Source organism: Tenrec ecaudatus, chromosome 11, assembly GCF_050624435.1.
Source record: "Tenrec ecaudatus isolate mTenEca1 chromosome 11, mTenEca1.hap1, whole genome shotgun sequence".
NCBI lineage: Eukaryota > Metazoa > Chordata > Mammalia > Afrosoricida > Tenrecidae > Tenrec > Tenrec ecaudatus.
In genome coordinates, this window is record NC_134540.1 from 86,642,213 (window position 1) to 86,668,803 (window position 26,591).

General features: G+C 44.4%; 1 protein-coding gene across 1 annotated transcript; it reads right to left on the bottom strand.

Annotated features, from left to right (window-relative positions):
• Positions 1 to 1,052: 1,052 nt before the first annotated feature.
• Positions 1,053 to 19,789, bottom strand: LAMP1 (lysosomal associated membrane protein 1). The gene is made up of 9 exons (XM_075563399.1): positions 19,483 to 19,789; positions 12,165 to 12,286; positions 9,320 to 9,539; positions 9,031 to 9,189; positions 6,278 to 6,468; positions 5,014 to 5,139; positions 3,862 to 3,928; positions 3,610 to 3,780; positions 1,053 to 2,067 (listed from the first exon to the last, which is right to left on the bottom strand). Exons 1-9 carry the CDS (start codon positions 19,535 to 19,537, stop codon positions 1,928 to 1,930), a joined length of 1,251 nt encoding a protein of 416 aa, XP_075419514.1. The 5' UTR covers positions 19,538 to 19,789; the 3' UTR covers positions 1,053 to 1,927.
• Between the last annotated feature and the right edge of the window lie 6,802 nt (positions 19,790 to 26,591).

The following is a 26,591-nucleotide window of genomic DNA, read 5'->3' on the forward strand; positions in this document are numbered from 1 at the left end:
AAATTCCAGCGGCTACTTGGCAGACTTTCTCAGGCTTCTGCTAGCACTTAGGCATGTTCCTCTCTGCTCCTGCCCACAAAGTACAGGACAGCTCTGCCTGCCTAAGGGACCTGATTGAGCTGGGTCTGCAGACAGCCAGGGAAAAGACAGCATTTTTTAAAAAAACCTCAGTCATCAGTCGATTCGGGATCACAGGAACCTTACCAGGCAGGGAAGAATGCCTGGTCTTTCAGGAGGCTGGGGCTTTCAAATGCAAATGGAACCTGTGGTTAGAGGGCCACTGTGAGTCTCCCAAACCACATACTTTCAAGCATTTGTTGGCTTTCTTTAGATTTGAAATACAAGCTTCCTGAGCTTTATTTTAAAAAATAAAAATTTTTAAAAAGGAGTTCTGGTGAAACGCTGGTTAAGCACTCAGCTGAAAGCACAACTGTAAGGTCGGCCGTTTGAACCCACCAGCAGCAGCTTAGCAGCAAGATGAGGCAGCTTAGAAAAGCCTGCGGGGCAGCATGCCCATCTGTCCAATCGGGTGACTAATAGGCTCAATTCATGAAGCACAGCAAGGCCCATTAAGCTTCTCATAAAGACCAGTGGAGGAGGTCATACAGAATAAGACCCTACAGACACATCTATCCACTCCATCACTGGCCCCGGAGAACAATAAAGCAGATCTGGATGGTCTCCGAGATTAGCTTGTAATGTCTAATACAGAAACCCATGCTCTGGCCGGCCCTCTCCACCGTTTCCTGTACACTACTCAGGGTATGGAGGAGTGCGGGCCACGGAAAACGACTGGGCCCGAATGCCAATTTCAGACTGATGCTGAGAGACAGCTAATGTTCTCCTCCCACTACCGCCGAAAAGAATGTCCACGTCCACCCTTCTACACCCAGGCATCCCTCTGCCCACACCAGCCCTACCCCTTCCCTACCATATACTTATTATGAGGGGCTTCAAAAAGTTTGTGGGAAAAACAAAACTAAAGAATATACTTAATACTGTTTTGCATTGAACGCTCATTTTCCGCTGACAAAAGGATCGGATCCAAGACAAAGAAAGAAAAAGGATTTTTATTAGCATTGTTACAGGCAATGCGTTACATGTGAACCGACCCTTTAAGTGTACAACCCCAACCAAGCCAAAAGCAGAGCAATCAGTAGAGTGAAATCTATATTGTACACAAGTGCAGAAATAGGATCACCCTGAACCTCCAACAGAAGACCAAAATCACTTTACAAAAAAAGCAAATAAAAACAACACCCCCTCCCCCCCTTTAATTTAAAAAAGTGCCAGCTCTTAAGTGGCGGAGCATCAAAAACATCCAAGGAGACCCCCAATTAATGCTGTGAGGCCTGAACGCAGAACTGTTCGGTCCCAAACGGGCCAGGCCTGGCCATCAAAAGCTTAATTTAAGCTTTTTCTTATTTTCAGCTTTTGGAATATGTGAGTCTCTTTCTCTACGATTTTGAATTTCTTGCCCGTGTCAGTCCAACAGCTAGCTAACCGTCATGAGTTCTAAGCGTGGAGCCCCCAGATTTTCCCTTTGTACGGCTTAAATCTGAACACAAATGAAAGAACCAAGAAACCAAACACCAGAATCTCAGGGAGTCCATGAGAGTGGAGTCAGTGCCGGCATAGAAAAGCACTCTTACCCTTAACCTTAGAGTTCTACTTTGGTAAATATTAATATTTAACCAGTTAGCAAAATATTTAACCAAGTTAGCGAAATTAACACCGTCATTTCAATAGTTACTTTTTTGTGCATAGTAAATGTTGCAAGATGAACTTCACATTTGATAAAGCAGACTTGGAAAACAGTTTGCAAGAAAATAGGCCTCCCTCTCAATACCAATTTAAGCTCGGGGACAATGAATATCGACCTCTGGCAAGTGCCGCTGGTCTACGGTGGCGGAGCACAAGGGCAGCGCTAAATTGTCTGATAGCCAGCATGGCTCCTCTTCCTGCCAATGAGGTAAGCGATGAGCACGATGAGGACAAGTCCTGCCAGGGCGCCTCCAACGGCGATGGGGATCAGCATGTTGTTCTCATCCAGCTGACACTCCTCCACTGAAAAGACAAACAAGAGGCATCGCAGGAAGGAGGGTCACGTTTGTGTTCACCAAACAGATCGGACCAACCCTAGGGCCTGTGCCTCCGTCCCTCCCCAGCCCTCTGCCCATCCCCCACCCCAGGAAAGAACATGAAGCCGAGGTAGCAGAGTCCAGGTTCTAATGAACAGTCTCCCCGAAGAGGGTGGCTGGGGCTTTCTGCCTGGCTGTGAGATGGAGGAAGTGAGGGTCCCAGGAAGGAGCCCAAGGGCTGCAGCTGGAACCCACCAGCCACTCCTGGAAGGACAGACCTGGCCATGGGATCTGTCACGATTCCTGCCCAGGAGACCCTATGGGAAGTACTACTCCCCATCAACTTGACTGCAACCTGGGCCCACAGTCAGAACCTAACACCTGCCACTCGGTGGTCAGTGCAGCCAGTCAGTTGTGCCCCCCACTCACCAGGCCTGTCAGCACGTCAGACAGACACAGACTCAGACAGGACTGGTCTATAACCACAGAAAGCGGCCTCACACAGAAGCCCCAGCGCGTAAAGCTCAGGAGGCCTAGAGCTGTCTGACAGAGTGGGGGGATGAGGGGCAGTCCCCAATGACATCTACCCCAGCGCAGCCCTTGCCCCCTGGAAGAGCGAGCAGGTGGCAGTATCATGACAGGGAAATTGCATGCGGGAGGCTTTTCTGGCCTCTTTCTCACGAAGACAGTTTTCAATTTTGAATGTCTTCATAATTAGGCCCCGTGATCATCTTTCAGAAACTTTATCTAGATTATCCCTTGGATACCCCCCTGCTCCTTCAGAGTTGCCTTAACCAGCTAAGCTGACCCCTCTGTCTTAAGGTCATCTTCGAAGTCTTCTCGACCTTCCTGAAAACACTGGATCCCTGTAAAAGAAGCTGTTTTTTTTTATTTATGTGAGGGCAACATTGCTGCACACTCGGTGGAAACAATCAAAGATTTGGAAAGATGCTTATTTGATTTTCGTTGCAGACTTAGTATGAGCTCTGACTCTGGAAATCATTTTTTCTTGTTGCACAAAAAACTTTTTTGGAAGGCACCCTGAAAAAAGTCATGAAGGCAAGGGAATTACCGAGGGAGCAGGTCTCCACAATCAGAGACTTATCCAAACATATTCTGCTTGGAATAAACCACAACATGGATAAATGGAACCCCCAGTAGCAATACTTTTTGACTCACCCTGGTACATTTTTATATTCAACTTTCACAAAGGGAAGAGCCGCAACTATTTCTTAAAATAGCGGTACTCTTAAATAGTGTCATGTGTCCTATCTTTGTTATGCAATGTTGGATCTTTCTAAAACAGGAAACACAGGAACAGGAATTTTCTCCAGAAATGTTCTGATTAGGAAAAGGCAAGCAGTCCTTTGTAGAGAAAAGGGGTGTTCTCCACGCCCACCCGCCTGCTCCCGTCTGTCTCCTAGAAGTATAGAAGCTATTAAATATCCAACATAGAACCACCAAATGTCTGGGCTGTGGACAAGTTTTCAACAGTTCAATTCTGACCACCACACTCAGTGCTACCTACCAGATCCAAACTCATCGCCTGTAACCTTGAAAGCCTGGACCCACACTTTGAAAACGTTGACTGAAAATGCCTTTGTGACGTGAATGTTTTCCTCAGCATTACACTTGTAGGAATTCCCAACGGCGGCTTGAAGTGCTCTCAGTGAGTTGTTGGCAGCTTTAAAAGTGGGCTCTGCAAACGCATCAGAGCGGTCTGGTTATTCTGGGAAATCTTGGACGGGTGGGGCATTCACTTGAACTGCGCGAGTCTTACCTTTGGCATCAGGAAGGGTGGTATTTAACTGGATTCCTTGTAAGAAGAAACGGCTGGAACTTGCATTCTTAAAGAGAAAGGAGATAATCCTGAATCCAGGGGGCCAGATTTTTTGGGTTTTGCTCAGACTGAAAAACTATTTGATGGTAAATATGACCTTCCCCCCACAAAAAAATTTTTTTTTAATCTGCTCACAAGTATGCCAAAGGAGCAAAGTCCTAGTGTCTCTGAATGGCACAGAAAACCATTACTAGAGAAGTTAAAAGTACAAGAAAACAACTGCTACTCACTGCATGACCAGCACATTCTAAGTATTTACACAGAGTGACATGTATGTTCCTCACATGTCGTCAGCTAACATTACAGATTCTTCCTAGGCAGGTAAAGAGAACAGGTGGCATTTAGCATGGAAACACACGGCTAAGTAAGGGCACTGTCTGGGGAGGGAGTGACAATGTTAAGTCGCAGGAGGCTCCTGCTGTCATCAAGCAGCTTGAGAGCTGCCCTGTGTGGTGCACTGTCTGCAAGCACAGCCCTTTCCCTCGGCAGCCCATGCAGACCGCCGCCAGGTCAATGTGGACAGCAGCTGCAGCGCGGGGTGCCGAGGACGCACTGACGGCTCCCTAAGGGCATTAACAGCACGGGCTAGCTAACAAAGGGAAAGTGGGGAGCCGGGGACCAAAAAAATCTTCAAATAAGGACAGAGGGGGAAAAAAGGGAAGACTTCTTTTTCTTCAGGCACGCTGTACGCAGACTCAGCCAGCACCCCTACCCCACATGCAGCCTCGACTTTCTGAAGGAAAAACATAGTAATGCTTGCTGGGTGCTGCATCACAAAGCACCCGCTCACTGCCACTGAGTCCATGCCGACTCACCACGACCAGACAGGTCAGAGCAGACCTGCCCCCGTGGTTTCCGAGACGGTCATTTTTATGGGAGTGGGAAGCCTCATCGCTCTCCCACAGAGCAGCTGGTTTCAAACTGCTGACCTTGCAGCTCAAAGTGTAACCCAATACGCCATCAGCGTCTCTTGCTTTATCAAGCACGCAGCGGGAAGGGAGGGGGGAAGAGTAGAAAGTGAATTCCACGTTAAGGCATCCAGGCAGGTCTGATACCCAAATCCTCTGAGTGCAAAAGCGCAAAGCCCCTCACCATTCCAAAACTGAAGACCAGCTGACGGACATCTCCTCCTTGGAGCTCCAGTGTCACCACCTGCGGGGAGCAGCTCCCACTGACGCTCGTCTTGTTTGGGTTGATGTTGAACACTTTTGTCACTGTCTGAATGCAAAACTCAAACAGGTTAACCATCCTGTTTCGATGCCTCCACACAACAGAAAGTAATAAAAACACCCTACACTCTAGTAACTTCGTGACCCTGTGAACTGTAACTGGACCAGAGGAAAGCACTGCATGTTTACACTGCTGCCGAGTGTTTCTGGTTCCAAAACCTCTCCTCCCCACTGCTTCCAGGAAGATGTGCAACTGTGTGAGCAGCCCAGGTGCCCGTCTCCTTCTCAGCCCTTCAGAGGCACACATTTAAAAGCCCAGTTAAAACAAACAAACAAACATGGCAAACAAGCCAATCAAGGAGGAAGGATGATTCCAAATGAAAGTCTACAGACGATACTTACACACTTGTGAGTTTAATCCACTTTAACATTCCAGACCATGGTGTCAGTCCAGTTTTTCAGAGAAGTGCCAAATGATAACTACGCTGGACTGGTGGGCCAACTACTCAGAGCCCAGTGTTCCGGAGGAAGCCCGCCTTAGAGGATCCATCAAAACAGAGGTGAGGGCTGGGTTCCAATCAAGTTAGTTACAAAATCAAAACCCTGGTTCTTTTTCTAAACAATGCAGTTCCACAAAGGTGCGCACAACAACAAAGTTGGGCACCCATCCATCAAGTGATTTTTAAAATATCTTCTTTTTTCAGTTACCATGAGCACTTTTAGCCACTGCTAATAACCTGTTGCAATATTTTATCAGATGAGAAAGTATTGGCATTACATCATTCTTACCAACCGGCTGATGACCCAATCGTGTAGACAGATGCTAGCCCAGCAGCTACGTAAGACGTTCTTCATAACCACATTGATGATAAAGGCTTTGTACTAACTATAGCATTGTTCCTTATAAACGCCAACTCATGAGAACTTCAACCTATCTTTATAATGGGCACAAATAATATTCTCCCACTTCTAAGCCTCTATTAGCAGCAACAGGAAAATCGATCCAATTTGGTCTCCACCCAACTCCCCTCAGCCAGACAGCCCGACCCCAGGATCAGCAATATCCATCCTAGTATGACAGTAATCTCTGCAGTCTTACTGCTTCCACGATTCTGATTTGCACTAACAGGCTACTCCGTGATGCACACAAAGACAAGATGCTGCGCCCAGACGGAGTCTCTACCTACCGTGTTATCCTTTTTCTCATAGGTGATGTTCAGCTGTAAGGCCATGCTGGCGAGCAGACAAGTTCCATTGCTGCCACTCACGTTGTACTTAAACACGGATGGGTTTTCTGGCGCTGGAGAAGGCGAAGGGGTGGTGGGCTTTGGACTTGGCGCTATTGTTGGGGAAGGTTCATCTTCCTTGCAGCGAGTCTCTGGAGGAACATTGGAAGTGAATCCCTGGGTTCACAGGAAGGAACTTTGAAACCTAGCTTTCTTATAGCGATCAATACTTATAGCAAGAGCCAAGCTCCGACCTGAATACTGACATCACTCTGAATTCAATGCAGATGCTGGCAGGCTCTAAAGAAGGCCTACAGGAAATGGCCTATTTGCTCAATTCTCTCAAAGACAAAGCGTCACCAAGAGTTTCCTCAATGATGAGGACAGAAAGAACACTTTTACCTACAATAAATAGACACCCCAGGGCATCAAGATGTGACCGTCCCACAGAACTGACAAGAGCTGCAGAGAGAAGTTTCCAAGCCTGGTTCATGTACTGCTCTCCGTGAGCCGACCACTCCAATTGGGGATGCTGCCTCTGGCCCAGAGCATCACCTGCGTCCACATCCGGGCCTGCTGCTTCTGCATGGCCAACCTTGCATGTCAGAGGTCAAGAAGGAAGCCTTGAGCCCGCTCAGGAGGGCCACGTTATTTAGCCAATCACTTAAAATGATGGGAAAATGGCACCTGCTATTATCAGCTCTGACTGTGTGTCATGTTCTGTGCTAGAAAGGATCCGTGAGGAAAAGAAAACAGTGACAAAAGGCCCTGAGCCCATGGGCCTGAGTCTAGGAAAAGAAACATATTAACTATACAAGCACATAAGTACAAAGCATCCTGCTATAAATAAAAGGGTGCAGTATCTTCTACAGCGGCAGACAGGCAGGCCTACTATAGCAAATGACCACGAAGAGTCCAAAAAGCAAGACACATGGCACCAGCAACCTCAACACTAGGTTCTTCCAGGTTGCAGTGTAGTACCCACGAAACACACCTTGTTCCTCTGGTTCCTGAATGCTCCCCCACCCCTCAACAACCATGACCCAGTTCTACCTTACAAACCCCACTAGATCGGAGGACACACATTGGTGCAGGTAAGAGCTCTGGACACATGGAATTCAGGATAGATAAAATGCTCAGAAACATTAGTGGAGTAGCAGTATCATAAGGGTAGGGGGATGGTAGAAGTAGGAGTGGGGGCAGGGGGAAAGGGGGGAACCCATCACAAGGTTCGAGATATAGCCCAGCCCCCCAGGGGGACACATTACAAAAATGTGGGTGAAAGGAGACAACGGACAATATAAGACACAAAATAACAATATATAATTGATCAAGAATTCACAGGGGGGGGGAGAGGGGAGATGCCAAGGGCTCAGGTAGAAAGAAAATGTTCTGAAAATATTGATGGCAATGTATGTACAAGTGCACTTAATATAACTGAATGATGGATTATCGCAGATCTGTAAGAGCCTCCCCTCATAAAATGATTAATAAAAATGAAGTAAGATAAAGCTATGCTCTCGACACCTTGTTCACATTTAGTCTGCCCTTTCACCCAGTCCCCTAAGCTGGGCAATGGGAAGCAAGTCCAACCGGTCCTGGGTGCGTCCAATGGGTCCTGGGTGCAAGGAAACCCCCTCAGGCTACTTGCTCTGTGTAAATACTGACCACACTTTTCTTTTCCATTCAACACTAAGAATGAACTTTTATTTCAGTATAACCTTATACCAAGCGGGGAGAACCTTACCAGCCTTGTCCTGGAAGGAAGCTCAAGCTGGCTTGCTGGCTGAGTGAGAGGTGATGCTAGAGACCAATGATGACATCCTTACTTTTTACTGATCCTCGTCCTGACATGCGGTAACCTGTTACCCTCCCTAATAAGCCTCCATAATTATGGTTTTGTCTGTGAGTCCCATGTGGCCATTGCAATGAAGTATCCAAAGGAGCAGAGAAGTAGAGGGAGAAATGGCTGCTGGGGAGACAGGAAAAGAAAGAGGGAGGGTGGAGCCTGCCTGCCCTCTGCCTTACAGCATCAGCCTTGGGTTTGTGTGGAGTGGGATTCTCCTCCTCCCTCGCACAGCTAGGCGTCAGAGGTGGCCTCTGTACTAATTACTCACCTTCTAAAATGGGTTATTATTCTTATATCACAAGGGTAGCAAACTGTTTGGTAAGGGTGAGTTAACTTCTCCAAGATCACAGAGCTGGTAAGTTGCTGGGACCCCTGATCGCAGAATCCCTGTTCTCAGCCACTACATGAACCTGAACCTAGGACAAATAAGGAACTAACTGCCTCACCAACTGACTTAGAAGACACATCCTGTACTGGGTCACTAACTGGTGCTTCCTCACCACCTATCCCTAAGCCAGTCTGAGCTGAGACTGAGATGAGAATTGTGTCTTTGTGTAAAGCTCACTATCTGGACGTGAAAGAGATCCTGTGACCGTGACCTCAGTGCTCTGTAGCAAGGCAAGCTGCAGAGGTGGTTTCCACTGCTTAGCCCTTTCACCCTTTGCAATCGAGATGCACCCCCTCTGCTACAGAGGTCACCCTCTCAAAACGAGGAAGAAAAGACGAGCCGCTGGACTGTTCTTCAAAGATTTAAGCCACTGACATAGTCCCTGGCTGTATGGACGTATCTGCACACAGCTATTGGGACACAGAGTGTTTTTATTTGCTGCAGTCAGACAAATGGCTCCCGGGGGCCGGGTCTTACCCTCCTTGCTGAAGTTGCCGTGTGAAAGGTATGCCTGGATGGTGGCATCGTGGAATGTGACCGTCACATTATTCTTGTGCATCGGGTTACGGCTCATGCATCTGTATTTTGTATCTATGTCTGCTCTGATGTCAGTAGAGAAGTCCACAGTCCGGGCACCTATATATTAAGAGCAACAACAGAATTATGAACTACTTGCAGTGCTTAGTGAAGAGTAATTTTAGACAAGTCTCCTCAACTTGATTTTCCAGCACCTTAGAACTATCAACTTAGTTAATTTGGTTCTTACCCTCAATGCTTGCATCGGAGAAAGTATGTGTGTCTGACAAGTTGTAAGTAAAACTGAGCCTCTGGACGCTGTAATGGGCTTTATCCCGTGTGAAATTGAGTGCCAATGTATATCCTCTTCCAAAAGCAATCATTAGACTGGGCTCAGAAGCATTCTCTTTACCACAGGAGCTGCTGCTACTGAGTACTTCTGCACCTGATGGCAGGTCAAAGTGCGCAACCTGGAGCAAACATAATTACAATCACTCAATTCCTACAGAACCTCGAAAGTTTTCTTGCTAATTTAGATCACTGCATATTTGAATTTTTTAAAAGGTTATGAGCCACATACTAATGCAGTCCTGAAAAAGAAAGAGAATTGTGTGGGTTGACAAAAACATGTTTTTGTGAAACAGTAAAGCATTTAACAATGTAAGTATGATCACACTTGTGATCCAAACATCAAATGAGTGAAGCAGAAATTTAAGAACTGCTTAGCCAAGTGTCTCAAATTTGAAAAAATTTCATGAAAACAGAATCCATCCAGTTTTCTTCTATCTTAATAGAGTGCACACTCTACACATAGCATTAGTAAGGCCTGAGTGGCTAGCACAAGATCCAGTGTTTTGCAGGATGGTCTTATCAGTCCAGCAAGCCTGGCCTCCACACCTGCTGTCAGAGAACGAGCAGGTGAGTACGGAATATGGCAAGTACCGAAAAATGATCACTTCAACAAAGGAAGTAAAATGCGATGCACAATATATTTGAAAGTGTATGCATTAACTAGAATATATTAAATGCCCATGGGAAAAAATGCAAACAAATATATGCCATTTAATAGAAATCTAGAAGATGCAAAAACCCTTACTGAAGTTATCTCCACAAAGTTTAAGCAAAGCAACTAGGCCAAGAACAAAGGAGCATAGTATGTGTCCCTGCCTCAAGTGGCTGCTTCTATACATTCCTAGAGTGGACTTCTTCATCCAGCAGTCCTTCCTGGTGCAAAGGGTTAGTGCACTCAGCTGGCTAGCCCAGCCGCTCAAGTCCATCCAGAAGCACCTTGGGAGACAGCCTCCTCCTCCAAAATCAGCCAGGGAAAGCCCCATGAAGTTCAATTCTACTGGGATACCCAGGGGATCGCCAGGGGTTGGAGTGAGATTGACAGCAACCGGTCAGTAACTTTTTCAACAGATCAAGAACGCTACATTCCATAGCAAGAAGACAGAAACAACCTAAATGCCCATCAATGGAAGAACAGGTTACCTGCATTACGCACACACAATGGAATCCTATGAATGCTAAATAGCAATAACCAATCTGCAAAACGCTGAGTTAACATGGATGAACCTAGAAGTTATTTTACTGACAGAAATAAGTCAATCACCAAAGGATAAATATTATATGAGCCCACTCCTATAAAAAGTCAGGAAGAAAAAAAAAAGGCAGGAAGAAGGAAGACAAATCACTGAGCCGAAGGGTAGATGGTGTGAGCTTGGGTGAAAAAGAAGACAGTACACTGTAAGGAAGAGGTTGTAAAGAAAGAAAAGATGGAGGCAGAAGACCTTGGAAGGAATGGAAGAGTACAGACAACAATGGTTGCTAATGTTTTACACCCAATCCTGCAACAAACAATGATCTACTAATAGATGCACAGACAAACAGAATAGCTGAATGGGTATGTGAGGGAGAATATGCATATCTCTATATACATAGGTTTGACCAAGGACATTTCTACATGCATATTAACCTACGCTGCAACTATATCCATGAATGTGGTGTAGCATACAGGGAGTAATGTTAGGGAAACTTCTTAGACATAACCAAATAAATACCTTAAGGGAATGAGGCCCTGGATCTGGGGCACTGGCACCAAGGTCAACTGTCTTAACATAGTCCATAAAGACAATGTTCTGTATCTCACTGGTGAGTAGCAAATGAGGAGTCAAAAGTTTGTGAGTGGTGGGTCCTTGAATGTGCAACTATGGTCTCTCTGTGTCCAGAGGAAAAGGGTGATGAACATCAGCCTCATAAGGAAATAGTCCAATGGACGAATAGACCACACAAACATCCTTCACAACCCTGAGACCAGAACTAGTTGGTCTCCTATTACCATTACCACCTGCTAAGGGATTGCATTAGATGGTCTGGCATAGAGTGGGAGAAAAGTGTGAGCTGAAAGTCCCAAGTCATAAAAAAGACCAGACTTACTGGTCAGATAAAAACCAGTGGAAGAGACTATGGCCCTTCGTCAGCCACAAGTCTGGAAATGAACTCACCCCCACGGCTGTATACCTTAAGCATATGAGAGATATGCATACCAGGCAAAAGCAAAGGATGAAAACTGGGAGGAAGTGGGATAAGCGATATCACACTGTAGAGATCACAATCAATGCCATGAAACAAAATGTGTGAATTGCTGAATAAACATTAATTTGCTCTGTGAACTTTCACGCAATTCTCTCACACATACGTCCCTTACATTCAGAGTTCACCGAGCATTGAAAACAATTATTTTAAAATTTGACCAACAAAAGGAGATTAGGTTAACTGATGGTGAACTATCAGATCTCACAGATATGGTTAATTATAGATCACATGGTGATTATAAAAAACAATCACAAAGATATCTATAAAAATGTCCGTGATAGAATAGTGAAAAAAAATAGAACATAGTTGGTTTGTTCATTATGACTGCAGCTACATTACATGGAATACTGCATGTTATTGATGAGTCTAGAAAGAGATATGCATTCATAAAAAGAACCATGTTAAGAGATTTCTTATCAAAGGCTTAATCTTTAAATAATAGAATCGCACTCACACCACATTCTCTCTTGTTCTCAAAGCAAAGACGCTGGGTTTCTTACCTTGGAGCCAGTCTTAGTTTCATAGCTCACTAAGAAGGAAGCTGAGAAGTTGGCCATGATACAAGCCGTCCCGTTGCCATTCCTCACCACAAACACGGATGCTGATGCAGCATGCACGAGGCCTGGCATTTCCGAGAAAGACAGAGCATCCAATAAACACCTTTGTGACAAGGCACTGGGCCTGGCTGCCTTCCATAGCGTGCAGCAGTCATCAAGTTTACTGGAAGATCCCACCACGCTAGACACAGGCCCGTTTATTTGTCTTCTACCCGATCCAGGGCAAGATTCCGAAAACGTCACCTATCCACCCGATCAGCTTGCTAAACTGCTGGGGGGCTATTGAATGTTTTCCTTCCAAAGGCTGGTCTGGAAAGCTCCTATCAGATTTCTGGGTCAATGGTAGGCATCTATCCTTTGTGGTCCTCACAGGATTCTACTCCAAAACCTAGTGGTGGTGGTGGGGGGGGGGGGAACCCTTTAAAAAATAACTTAACCCTACCCATCACAATTGAAATGAGTATCTTATCTTCTACAGAAAGCCCTGGGTCTTCAGAAGAGCTTGTGATATCTTTCACTGTAGTCTTTAAAAGATTTTACATAAAAGTTTGATGTTTTTACTATTATTGGAATAGTAACGTGGTGAAAAAGGTAATAGTCTCAACACCTGGGCTTTTTTCTCAACGTCAAAAGGTCCTCAAAATTACTGATTGCTTATTTTTGACCTGAAGTACATCTGTGTGACCTTAGGCACACTCAACCTCTCTAGGCTCAGCGGCCACAGCCAGAAGATGAAGGGACAGGAGAGAAAGACCAAGTCGCAGGAGCTGGTAAACTTCATAGTGATCACTTCTCCAAGTACTTTATCTTGGAGTAAATTCTTTGAGGGCCATCTCTGGCTTCTTCCGATCCCCAAAGCCCTGTGGTTGAGATGTAATCTCACCACTATAGTAGGGAAGTTAATTGTCTAAGTTGCTTATTTTATTGACATCTATTTTTTCCTTTAAAAAAAATCATATTGGGGGCGCGTACAATTCTTATCACAATCCATCCATTGTGCCAAGAACATTTGTACATTTGTTGCCCTCATCATTCTCAAAACATTTGCCTTCTAGTTGAGCCCTTAGTATCAGCTCATTTCCCCCCTCCTTCCCCAGTTCCCTCTCCCTCATGAACCCTTCATAATTTGTAAATTATTATTTTGTCATATTACACTGTCCAACGTCTCCCCACGCCCTCTTCTCTGCTGTCCATCCCCCACGGAGTAAGCTATATGTAGATTTTTGTAATCGGTTCCCCCTTTCCACCCTACATTCCCTCCACCCTCCAGCCATTGCCACTCTCACCACTGGTCCTGAAGGAGTCATCTGTCCTGGATTCCCAGCATCTATTTTTTTTCACTTGTTATAAAACCACAGTTCCAGCCACATTGCACAGCCTAACTGGTGCAGAAAGCATGTGCCATGACTTGTCTTGATGGCTGCAAGTTAGTGCTGGCCCTTCTCAGGGACATGTGCACGTTGTGATTGGTTCTAGTTTGCATTGTAAGTGTGAACATGACTTAAGCATACATTGAGGGCAATAAATGAAAATGAGGTAAGTGGAGAGCAAATGTTTTGAGAATGATGGATGGATTGTAATAGTTGTATGAACCCTCAAAATTATTTTTTAAAAAAAGAAAATGAGATGACACTGAATTACTGGAATAATTTTCTAAATCATAAAAATTTTTTAATGATCCCAAAGCAGTACATTAGAAATACACATTAACTTTTCAATCACAATTTTGGTCACTTTGTACATAGGCTGAAGTGGAAAAGGAAAGCAAAGAGTATCGCCAAAGCACATTTAAGATAAGCATTAGCTTGTGATAAAAGTTATATGAGCCCATATTAAAACGATTTAAAAAAAAAGATAAGTATTAGCAGCACTAGGTGGGCCCATGTTTATCCTGCAAGGCCCAGTAGTTTTGTTTGTTTTTTTATTAACCATTTTATTGGGGGGGGGCCCTCTTACAAATCTTATAACAATCCATCATTCAATTGTATTAAGCACATTTGCACATATGTTGCCATCAACATTCCCAAAACATTTTCTTTCTATTTGAGCCCTTGCTATCACCTCCTCTTTTTTCCTCCTCTCTCCCCCACCCAAGGCTCAGGAGTTTTGAATTATTAAATTAAGAAATTTATCACTAAAAACCAGTTTGGGTCAATGAGAAAAATGTCTACAGTATTTATGTTAATGATATTGATATGTGTTATCTTTATTTTACTTATTTCATGAAAGTGGTAATCAGTAAAAAAAGTTTTCTTCTCAACGTAGTTAAAATGTCTAGGGCGATTTAATTGAATTCCTAGGTATTACAACCTCAACACAAGCAAGCACCTTCTGACCTTCTGGCTATCCCCACCAGAGTACATCAACTCCCTGGCCTGTATAAGACTGCTATGGTCTTGTACTTTTTCACTTGGAAGTGAAGGTCAAATAAAGAAGCTTTTGCTTATTCTGTCAAAACATTCCTCCTTAGCAATTTAAAACAAGTGCAGCTGTAGGAAGAACTGTGCTTCTCAGCTGAAGACCTAGGTCCAGACCAGCGTCTCCCACCACTTGACCTACAGCACGCAGTCATCTTCAAACCTTCAGCACAGGGGCCTGTCGAATGGAGATAAGGGTGTAGCCACCTGAGAGTAGCTCAGTGTTTTAGATGAGCCAGTGAGTGGAAGGCATTTAGTAGAAGATGACATTTTAATAATAGCTAGTATGACTAAAGTATTACAATATTGGTAGCTCTGGTGTATGTATGTATATTCCCCGAGTTATATATGCTTGTTATATGTTTGGTTAAGAGATTTAACCAAAAATGGACATTTCTTCATTATAGTGGTTACACCTTGGGCTGTAATCTTCCCAGTCAGCAGTTCGAAACCACCAGCAGTTCTGAGGGAGAACGCCTGGGCTTTCTACTCCCGTAAACAGCTACAGTCTGGGAAAGCAGACTGGATGGCAGTGCGTTTGGTTTGGAGTATTACTAAAGCTTTAATTTCTGTACAGATACATAGTATCTATCAGGCTCATTTAACCTTCAATACATGAGTAAGTCTCTTATTTAACAAGCACTACAAATGTGCTGAGGAGTCCTGGAGGATAGTGGGTTGTTAACTGCAAGGTCAACGGTTTGAAACTACCAGCAGCTCTCCCAGGAAAAGACAAGGCTTTCTATTCCCATGAAGAGTTTTCAGAAAGTCTTGGAAACCCTAAGGGCATTTCTACCCTGTCCTATTGAGTTGCAACCGAGGCGATGGCAGTTAATTAAGTTTTTGAGAGTAATGTGCTTACTGTGTGCCTACCAGGTGCTGCTCTAAGCACTTGGCAATTCATTGGATTAAAATAACCACCCTAAAGGGTTCACACGACTTTGAATTCTTTTCACAGATGTGGGAACTAAGAAACAGGAAAGTTGTGTAACTTGCTCAGACTGCACAGCTTGATAAGTGATGGCAGAGCCAAAACTGGGAACTATGCCTTCTGACTCAGCGGCACATGCTCTTGGGATTCAAAGCCCTTAGGGTTATTAGCTCCAGAATAAAGTCTCTGAACTACTGCCTCTCCAGTATGTGAATGGATGGATGGATGGATGAATAAGCTTTGAATGATGAGACATTTGCTTTTGAAAGGAGTTTGCCACTTGAATGAACTAGCCAATAATATTCTTTATAGAAATAATAACTTTTATAGGAAATCACACCCTAGTTTGTTTAGTTTATTTTTTAATCCATATTTTCCTTCTTAACTAAGGAAGAAAAACAATCACCTATGATTTAAAGGGGGAATAGGCGGGGAGGGGGGGTGTCCAAAGTATGTATATTCCCAAAGAGTTATATATGTTTGGTTAAGAGATGTAACCAAAATTGAACATTTCTTTATTATTTACTACTGAGTCCTGGAACAATGTACAAGTTAGGCTGTAAATTGAAGAATGGAATACACACATATTTAAAAAAATCACAAGCCAATTGAATTAATGCTAGAGTAAAAGCATGTATTATAAATCATATATATATGATTTAACTATATACATAATTATAGGCGTCAAAAACATTTTTAGCTCAAAATCTAATGAAGAATTTGGTCTTCAATCAAGGGCAGCATCATTTAACATAAAACCTTTCAAACTTCCCAAGTGACAGTCTTCCTTTTGAAAGGGGATGGAATAAGAGTTGTATGAGCCCCTAATAAATTGTTAAAAAAAATAGTTTAAAAGTTTAAATCAAAACACATAAGTAATAACTGAATAACCTTATCTATGACTTTCAAATAAAGTTAGTAATTTAGAAAATACTACTTAAAATAAATGTTTCAATCAGAAAAAAAAAAAGGGGATGGAGATGACCTGGTTAACATCAAGTTTGTCTGTGCAGTCAACAAAGTAGCTAAAGCAAAAGAATCTTTAATTCCTAATTATTAGTGTAGGAGAAAAGAGTATTTTTTTAAGTTTTAATTTTTTTTTAAGATGCATTTTAGGGAAAACTTATACAGCAAACTACTGTTACTTTAAATAGACCTAAATCCAAATTTTTGAAAGACCTTTTTAAATGTTAAGTTTTTACTTGAATGTAACCTTTTTTTTTTAATGTAACCTTTAACAGATATACTGCAACTGGAGTTAAAAGCTAAGTTTATGAACAGCTATTCACGCAACCAGAGAAAAACTAAAAAAGGTACAAAGAAACTTTGCTTATGGGTCAGCACCAATTTACTCCTGTCTCACCCAGTAGGAAATGGCATGGCAATTAAATACATCTCAACATTAAAAGTGAAATATTCAAGATGTAAGCCAGGCAATACCAAAGATTTCCATAACATTTATGCTTGTTAGTAATTTTTTTCTTAAAGTGAAGAACAATTTTCCCCTCCTGCCAATTATGTTCATTCCTATATTGGCCACACACATTTCACAAGAGAAAAATATTCAATTAAAAAGCAAAAAGTAAAAAAAAAAAAAAAAAAAGCAAAAAGTTTGGCTAAAATATTTACATATTGTTTAAAAATCCAGAATATAAATTGCTTTGTTTAAATGACAAGTCGTATTTTTTCTAATGGCATCTTCTTGGTTAAAGCCAAAGCCAAAAAAAGGGAGGGAAAAAAGGGGGTGGGTGGGGAGGGCATAGAAACAGTGTTTCCTTCCCTTATGATGGAATGTATTATAAACAAAATTCACCCTCAGAGAAATGAACATATCTGACTTATAGTTTGAATGAATCATTTGCCCAGCTCACCTCTCAGGTAACCCATAGGAACCAAGACAATCTTTAGAATGGATTAGGGAAGTACTTCTTCAAAAGAAAAGGCAACTCTATATCTATACACACTTTGAGGTCAGTGATAGTGGCCAACTTTTAGGTCAGTGTACAGAACATGGTCCTGTACTAGATAGTACATTGTAATCATGCGTGGGAATTTGTACCCCAGATAATCCAATGACAGCATTCCCTCTATAATAAACAGCCAAAGAGAGTAAGTCCAACTTACATTTGCAGCTGAATTCTAAAAGGACTGCCTTTGAATAATGGGGTCAACTGACCATAGGGCTTGAATTGCGGAATGTACACTCCATCAATTTCTGCTGGGTTCAGCCAGTGTACCTCAGAAGCAGAAGCACAAGGGGATCACATGATCCCAAGTAGGCATTGTTGGGTTACCCAATAGGGTAAGTATGCTTACTTATGCTTGTTAGTCTGTAGTGAGCCATTTCACAATTTTTTTCACATCAAAAATCCAGCTTCAAGGTATGGCAGGCATTTCTGTCTCCCAAACCCAAAGCATCTTAGAGAGTGATCACCTCTTCAAATTTAGATTTCCTGCTCTGGGCCGAGTACCCAGGAAGCACGGTAGGCATGGGCTCCCCATGCTTATTTACTATACTGCAGTGAAAAATTCCACATGGGTTTCACTACAGACCCATGTTAAGTTGTTCACTAAATAGTAAGCAGGCACAATAAGTGGGTTTACCTTGCCTATGTGACTCTGATACCTCTGCATATTTAACACATGAAGCCCTATCCTGCTTTCTTCAGTATCATCTTTCAGATGCTGGCACTTGAGAAAATCTTATTATTAAGGAGAGATTCGCCTAGGGCACACGAAACGACTGAAACCATGAGTCGACAGTTAACTGGTTTAAGGCAGCATACATTCCTCTATTTTAGTGCAGAAAAAGAGGGCAAAATTCCTCAATAAAATATTGGCTGAGCACCTACTAATGTCCTACACTTGCTATAGATGCTCAACGTGCTAATGGAGTCTCCTTATTCTGGCTTACCAGAGGCAGCACACAACCACTGGGCAGCGAGAACAATGCTCTTTAACTCTATTTAACTAAAATAAACACGGTCTTTGTGTTTCCCAAGCCTCGTTTTACCTCTCCATGTGTTTGCCTGGGAACGGCACGCAATTTTTTAAAGACGATTTTGCCAAGCCAAACTCACAGTTCTCCAGTCAATTCCAACTCACAGCGACTCTTGGGAACGTAGGGCAGCATTTCTGTGAGTTTCCGAGCCGGTAACTCTTTAGAGAGTCTTCCTCCCAAGACGATTTTAAAATATGATAATCAATTTAAATGCAGTCCCATCTACATAGTCCTGAAAGGGGGGAAGTACATTTCCCTCTCAGAAGCTGAGAATCGCTGCACCACCCTGGGTGTTTCCTTCTGAGTGAAAGCCCCGTTGTGAAGGAGCTGGATTCAGGTCACCCATCCAGGCAGATTGAGACATCACACAAAGTTCCTGCCATCTTGGGTTGCACGGCCTCACCCCGGGCTCCTCAGCAAAACTTGCCAGTAAATTAAACCAACAACTACAGCTATTCTGAAACTACCAAACCACAGACCAACCACTTATTAGTTTCGCTTCGAACTTAAAACCCCAGAAGAAGGAGAAAAGAATCGGTGACTAGGCGCGGAACGCTCCACCCTAAAACTACGATCTCATGCAATGAAGTCGTGGACACCCCTTCTTCCTCCAATTCGGGGTGCCTGGGCTTCTACCTCCCAAACCACCTGTCGGGGAGATTCAGCCTCCAAACCCCACTCCCCTCCACTGCGAGCCCAGCCGCCGCCCCACAGGATCGCCGTCCCGGGAGAGCCCAACGCGGCCGTGGGTCGAACTTCACCGAGGGCAACGAACAAGTGCAGCCCCGAGAACCACTCCGGGGGCCCCGGGGGCCCTGCCGCCTCTGGACTTGCCCCTCCTCCCGTAGGCCGCGACCCCTGAGAGCGGGCCGGCGGCGCTCCGCAGTGGCTGCCCCGCCGCCCCCGCCTTACCGAGCAGCAGCAGCAAGAGCAGCTGCCACCTCGGAGCTCCGCCGGGGGCTGCCATGGGCGCGAGGGGCCGGGAAGGCCGGTGCAGGAGGGAGCCGCGCGGCGCGCGAGGGTCTCGAGGCGGTTGGCGGTTGGCGGCCGGACCCCTGCAACCTGTCTTTAGTCGGGAGGCAGGGGCTGAACCTAAGCGCCCGGCGGCCCGGGGTCGGGGCGGGGCGGAGACGGCGGCGTCCCGGCGCACTGGAGATGCTCCCGTCGCGCGGCTCTCGCAGGCCAGGAAGGAGCCCCCGGCCGACGGCTCGGCCTATCATGTGACCCCCGCAGCGCCGCCAGCCCCCACGCAGTCACGTGAGCCCCCGGGGGGCCGGGGGCGGGGCCAGGCAGGCGGCCCTCTCGCGAGACCGCGCGCGGGCGGGGGGAGGGGGAACGCCGGCCCGGCGGGAGCTCTGCGGGCCGTTGCGTCACGGTGCCGGGGACCGGTTCTCGCGTGGCCTTGTGCGTTGGGAGCCGAGCGTCGGCGCGTGAGGCGGCCGGCAGGCCGGCGGCGTCCGAGGGGGACGCCGAGGGCCGGCCTCGCTGGCCGCTGAGGGGTTCTCGGTGCTCTGCGAGCGCCTGGGTTTCGCTCGCGCCCTGGCTTTTTCCTGACCAAGTGTGACACGGAAAAGGGAAGTGGAAATGGAAAGTAAAGGGGAAGGGAAGGAAGGAAAAGAGGAAGGCCGGAAACGGAGAAAGGAGCGGCGCAGGGGGTGAGAAGCTGGAAACCCCGAGCAAAACCCGGGGCACTTCGCTTTTTTAGCCCCTTTCGTTTTCATCGACGCAACGAAAGCCCATCCGGTTATAAGAGTGGCGGCGAATTATTTTGTTCCTGATGTAAATACGGAATTAGCGTCGGCACGGAGGGGGGTTGGAGGTGGAAGCGTGAGTGACGGTGCTTTATTCTCCGGAGTAAATGGTTGGGGAGGGAAATGATTCGCTTCCCGTGCTAAAGAGGAAGGCAGTTTCGTTCCTGAGTTACAACACCGAAAGACAGCTGTTTCTCAACCCGCCGATGCTCTTGCGAAGGAAAAGCTTGGATTTGAAATCAGAAGGTGGTACCGCTATCCAGGGATCTCGTGGGCACTCCTGGTGTGTGGAGGATTCCCGCGAAGCACCAGATACTAAAACATTTTTTTGTTCTCTGAAATGAAGTAATTCTTGACATACTGGAAATGTTTCGTTTTAGAACTCATTTTGTCCTCTAATGGTCGAGAATAGAGGTGGGGGTAAGATGGCCCGAAGATATTTGAACAAGTTTATTAAATATTACATTTCTTTAAGATGGTAAGGATAAGGTCGTATTAGTATAAAGACAAAAATAACAGCAATGCGGACGAGGGAGAAGACCCCATCAGCATTCAAGAAGCCGGGGAAGAGGTTTCTGTCACGAGTACTGCGTTCTTGTGTTTCCAAACTAAGCAAGCGTTAAAAAAAAAAAAAATTACAAAGGACAGAATCTTGAGTGAAGCACATTCAGAGGTGCATGATTCCTGGCTGTGACTTTTTCCTAAAGAACATATCAGAGAGGAGAAAAGTATATCAACATGAGCGTATGTGTGTAAATAAAAAATGGGTGTTCAAGAAAAACCACCTCTAGAAACGCTTGTAGTCCAATCCATATATTCCACCTTAAAAGAAATCAAAGTCACTGCTTCTAGAATCTTGCTTACTTCATGTTTTTTATTGTCTGCAGAATAAAGGTCACATTCCTTCGTTGGCCAGTCTGACGGGAGGGGGGATTCTCCTCCCATTTTTACTTTTAGAGCACCGAGCTCTTGCCAAACCTTTGGGTTCCTCTGGTACAATTAACCTATCCTGCTCCCCACCTCTCCATGAAATGGTGCTTGAGTCCCTTCAGTTCAGTGTTTTTTTATTACCTGTCACTATGCTTTGTAAGCCACTCTCCCAGTTCATTCCGATTTCCCAGTTCATTCTGATTTGCGAAGGCTCTTGAGGACAGAGTAGCACTCCATAGGGTTCCTGAAGCTGTAAATCGGTATGGAAGCTCTTGGAGGGCAGGGGCTGATAGGTTTGAACCATCAACCTTGTGGTTAGCACCAATGTTTAACCCACTCTCCCACCAGGGCGCCTTGGTTTTTGTGGCTTTTTGTCGTCTTTATGTGCGGGCATTGGCCAGGTCTTCACCAATTTGGTCTCGAAGTGGTTTTATAGCTGTCCGACTTCTTCCCTGTACTTCCTGTTTTTCTAAAGTTATTCTGCCTCCTTTTTGGGAAATTATGTAAACTGTACAAAGTTCTTTCAGTAACTTATTTTTTTGCTAGCCAGTTTCTAACATGCACAACTAAGAGCCCTTACCTAATGTGTGCTACACTTCGATTTTTGTCTTTTTTGTAGATGTTGCAACCTTGTTAGAGACTAATTATAGTTTCTGTCAGCAAGAGAACAATATATATACATAAATATGTATATATATGAGACAGCAAAACTTCTGTGATACTACATGCTGAAGTAGAGAATATTAATGGAGGGGGGTTAGCTGTTTTGTCTTTTACACATTCAAATTTATCTTAATTTCTATAAGAACTCCCCTTTATCTGAACAAAAGTTCATTTTTTGCTATTATGTACAGAGCTGTGATGAATATCTTGTACATTAATTTCTGTGCCTTGCCTGAAGATTTCCTTGAAAGTAAAATATTGCATTGTTTTTCGTCAACTACAGTTCATAGTCTTTGTCCTGGGATTATCATATTTCCCTTAGTGATTTGTAAGGATTATTAACTATCTGCATTCAGAATATTGCCATCTTTCATGAATATTTTCAGTTCGTTGTTTGTCGTTGTCTTTAATTAGGAAGCTGTTCTTTAAAAAGCGATGTTTACGTGTACAATTGAGGGGTAGTGATTGCATTCAAGTTCCGAAGCCCATTTCATTACCCTTTCCCCAATGACTGCAATATCCTTAACAGAACTGCAGCACCCCTGCCTGCGGGACTCGGCCCTTTCCCTGCCCTTCCCCGCCCAGTTACCACTAAGGATCCAGGCACGCACTCACTGCCACGCTAGAGGACAGGGCAGAGCTGCCCCTGCCAGTGCCCGACGTGACCCGTCTTTGCTTCAACCTTGTGGATCACAGCCCAACTACGCAGCAGTCTCTATATAGTTGCATATTTTATGACAAATGAGATCAGGCGACCTTTGTCTTTTTTTGACGGACTTATTTCGCTAAGCCTGTTTTCACGGCTCATTCCTGGTGTGGCATCTCTCAGCAAGGGCTTCCGTTCTCTTAGTGCCCACAAAGTATTCCCTCACGTGTGTACACACTTGGTTTATGCTTTCATCTGTAACAGACATAGGCTGTTTCCACATTTGGGCCATTGAAAAGAGTGGCAATGAACAGCGGTGTGCAGCTGCGGCGCGTTCTCTTGGGCGTTCTGAGTCCACCTTTCAGGGGCACATGCCTAGGTTGGGACTGACGTCCACTCTCTGACGAACTGCCGAGCTGTTTCTCGCCGCAGCTGTGCTTTAGTAGTGGGGTGTTATTGTTCGCACTCTTATTCGAACTCCCTGGTTATGAGCGAAGCAATCTCTCGTTCTGGTTCAGGAGGAAAGGAACACCACCGATGACCCCGTGCTTTGTGAGCGATGATTGCTTTGTATTTATACCCCAACTCCGACTTTTTTTTTTAATCAAACCATTAGTGTAGTAGGCAAGAGAGGTTTTTCATACTGCAAAAGGAGCAGATAGCCTTATCTGCTTCAGAGTTGCTTAGTAGAGTTGAGAAATGGAATTTAGGACACCGATTTGGTAATAATGATAAGTTACTAGTTAATGGTTTAACTGCGAAAGCCTTTTCAGATCCTAAGCCAAAAACCAAACTCAAGGCATGTGTATTTCCTTGGGGCATCTGACGTGGAGGGAGAGCTGGGTAACTTACATGGGTACAATACCTGAGTGAGGGGCCGTGAGGATTGGTGGTAGGTAGACCATGATCGACAGAGGAATGAGCAGGGTGTCCTTTTCCCTTTTGCTCTAAATTGGCATTTTTCTTGAGAGTTGGTAAGAAAAATCAGTAATTAATAACACTTTAATGTTTTCAAAAATGCCTTTAATATTATTGAAATTTTCAAATACTACTCTAATCAAATGAATAATATCTTTGCTTCGTTACTCAGCTCTATACATTATCGGCATCAGGGCCAATCATTTTACATCTGTTCCTTCCTCCACACTGTTTTTTTGTTTAGTTTTGTTGTGTTGCAAACTCCAGATTCTTATGCTGCAGCCTGTAAATAGTTTTTTTTGTTTGTTTGTTTGGTTGGTGTTTTGTACCTAACAAATAACATTATCTTATCTATTATAAGCACATAGCCCAGTAATTCTTTTTTTGTTGTTGTTGTTATTTGGGTTGGTTTTTTAAAAACAATTTATTAGGGGCTCATACAACTCTTATCACAGTCCATACATATACAGACATCAATTGTATAAAGCACATCTGTACATTCTTTTCCCTAATCATTTTTTTTTCTCCTCTTTTCTTTTTTTACATTTTATTAGGGACTCATACAACTCTTATATATATCTTTTTTTTTTTTGCATGATGCCTTATACCTGGTCCCTTTGGCACCTCGTGATCGCACTGGCCGGTGTGCTTCTTCCATGTGGGCTTTTTTGCTTCTGAGCTAGATGGCCGCTTGTTCACCTTCAAGCCTTTAAGACCCCAGTCACTATCTCTTTTGATAGCCGGGCACCATCAGCTTTCTTCACCACATTTGCTTGTTCACCCACTTTGGCTCCAGCAGTTGTGTTGGGAGAGTGAGCATCATAGAGTTCCAATTTAATAAAAGAAAGTATTCATGCATTGAGGGAGTGTTTGAGTAGAGGCCCAAGGTCCTTCCGCCACCTTAATACTTAACCTATATATATAGACACATAGATCTATTTCCCCATCCTCCTATATATTTGCATGTACATGTCTTTGTCTAGACCTCCATAAATGCCCTTTGACTCCTAGCTCTTTCCTCCATCTCCCTTGACTTTCCTCCTGCCCTACTACCATGCTTCGTCGCCACCTGGGCTAGAGTATACCTCTTCTCTAAGCAACCTTACCCTTGATCATTTCCCACCAGGCCTGCCACTCCCCCTTCTCTACCATTTTGGGTCCCATGTTGTTCCCTTGTCCCTGGGTTTGTTAACACCACTTCCTTAACCCCCTACCCCCCCACCCCAAGCCCCCCCGGAACTGTCGATCCAGTTGTTTTTCCTCCAGATAGTTCATCCAGCCTGTCCTATTCAGACAGACCTGTGGAGACACTAACATGCACGAAAACAAGACAGAGGAAAACAAAGCAACAGTATACAACCAGACAACAAAACAACAAAAACAAACCACTGACAAAGAACAAAACACTTCACAAAAGAAAAGCTTGTAGTTAGTTCAGGGATCGTTTGCTGGCCCTTAGGAGCGTTTTTCAGTCTAGTCTGTTGGGGCACCACGCCCTGGCCCCAAAGTCCACTTTCAGCATTCCCTGGGGACCTTGCCACTCCATTCCCTTGCTGTTGCGCTGCACTCCCCCAGTGATTTGCCTCGGTGTGGTGGGATCAGGTCAGGTGCAATTCCCACACTGTGTCTCCAGTGCTGTCCCCTGTATCACCCTTAGTCACTGATTGGCATCATTTCTCAAAGTGGGGCCAGCCATGTTGTTCTCTCTGTGGACTGGCTGCTCTACTCAGGAACATCATCCCCACGGCCTGGTGGGCCAGGCTGTGTTCCACTCTCTCCTCCTGCCCCAGTAATTCTTTTTTTAATAAATAGTTTTATTTGGGGCTCTTATAGATCTTATAACAATCCATATATCAATTGTATCAAACACATTTGCACATATGTTGCCATCATCATTTTCAAAACATTTTCTTTCTACTCCAGCCTTTAGTATCAACTCCCCTTTTTCCCCTCCCACCCTCATAAACCCCTGATAAATTACAAATTATTATTTTCAAACCTTACACCATCTGCTGTCTTCCTTCCCCCACATTTCTGTTGTTTGTCCCCCTGGTGTGTGTGTGTGTGTGTGTGTCATACATTGATCATTGCAATCGGTTCCCCATTTCTCCCCCGTCTTTCCCCACATTTCCCTTACCCTCATGGTATCACTACTTCCATGATTGTTCCTGAGGAGTTTATCTGTCTTGGATTCCAAGTGTCAAGAGCTCTTATTGTACCAGTGTATGTGCTCCAGTCTAGCCAAATATGTAAAGTAGAACTGGGCTCATGATAGTTGGGGAGGAAGCATTAAAGAACTAGATGAATGTTATGTGTTCTGCTGGTGCTATGCTGCACTCTGGCTGACTTGTTCCTTCCTTGTGACCCTTTTGTGAAGGAATGTTCAAATGTCTACAGAAGCCCAGTAACTCCTCAATAAATGCAATCTATGGTCACATTTCCCAGGTTATCTAAAAATATTTTTATTGCAGCACAATAAAATTTGCCGCATTAACCATTTTTAAGTGTATAGCTCAGTGACATTAATAACTATGTGTTACAACCATCACACTATCTCTTTTGAAAATGTTTTCATCAACTCAAGCAGAGACTCTGAGGCTGTTACAGGTTGAATGGTGTCCCCTCAAAAGAGGTGTTGTTCATCTTAACCTTCTTGCCTGTGGTTTTACCATTTGGAAATGGGTTAGCTTTATTATGTTCATAAGACAGGCTTAGTGTTGGATGCCCTTCCGCCAATGTCTTTTGAGATATCAAAGAAATTGAACACAGAAGCAGAGATATGCAAGAGAGGACCTGAGCCACCAGGAGAAAATAAACTGGTTTGTAAAGCAAATGAAGGGAGAAGAAGAGAGAGTGGATCACATTCTGACCCACCAAACCTTGAAGATAATATCCCTGCTCAGAGCAGCCAATGCACAGAGAGAACTATATGGCTGCCTTCACTATGAGACACATATCCCTTACTGATCCATAGCCCTACAGCGGACAACACTGGAGACACAGTGCAGGAATTTCACCACACCGAGGCAAAACACTAAGGGTGTGCCACAGAACAGCAAGGGGAAAGGAGCAAGGAAATACCCAGGGAATACCAAAAATAGACTGTGGGGCCA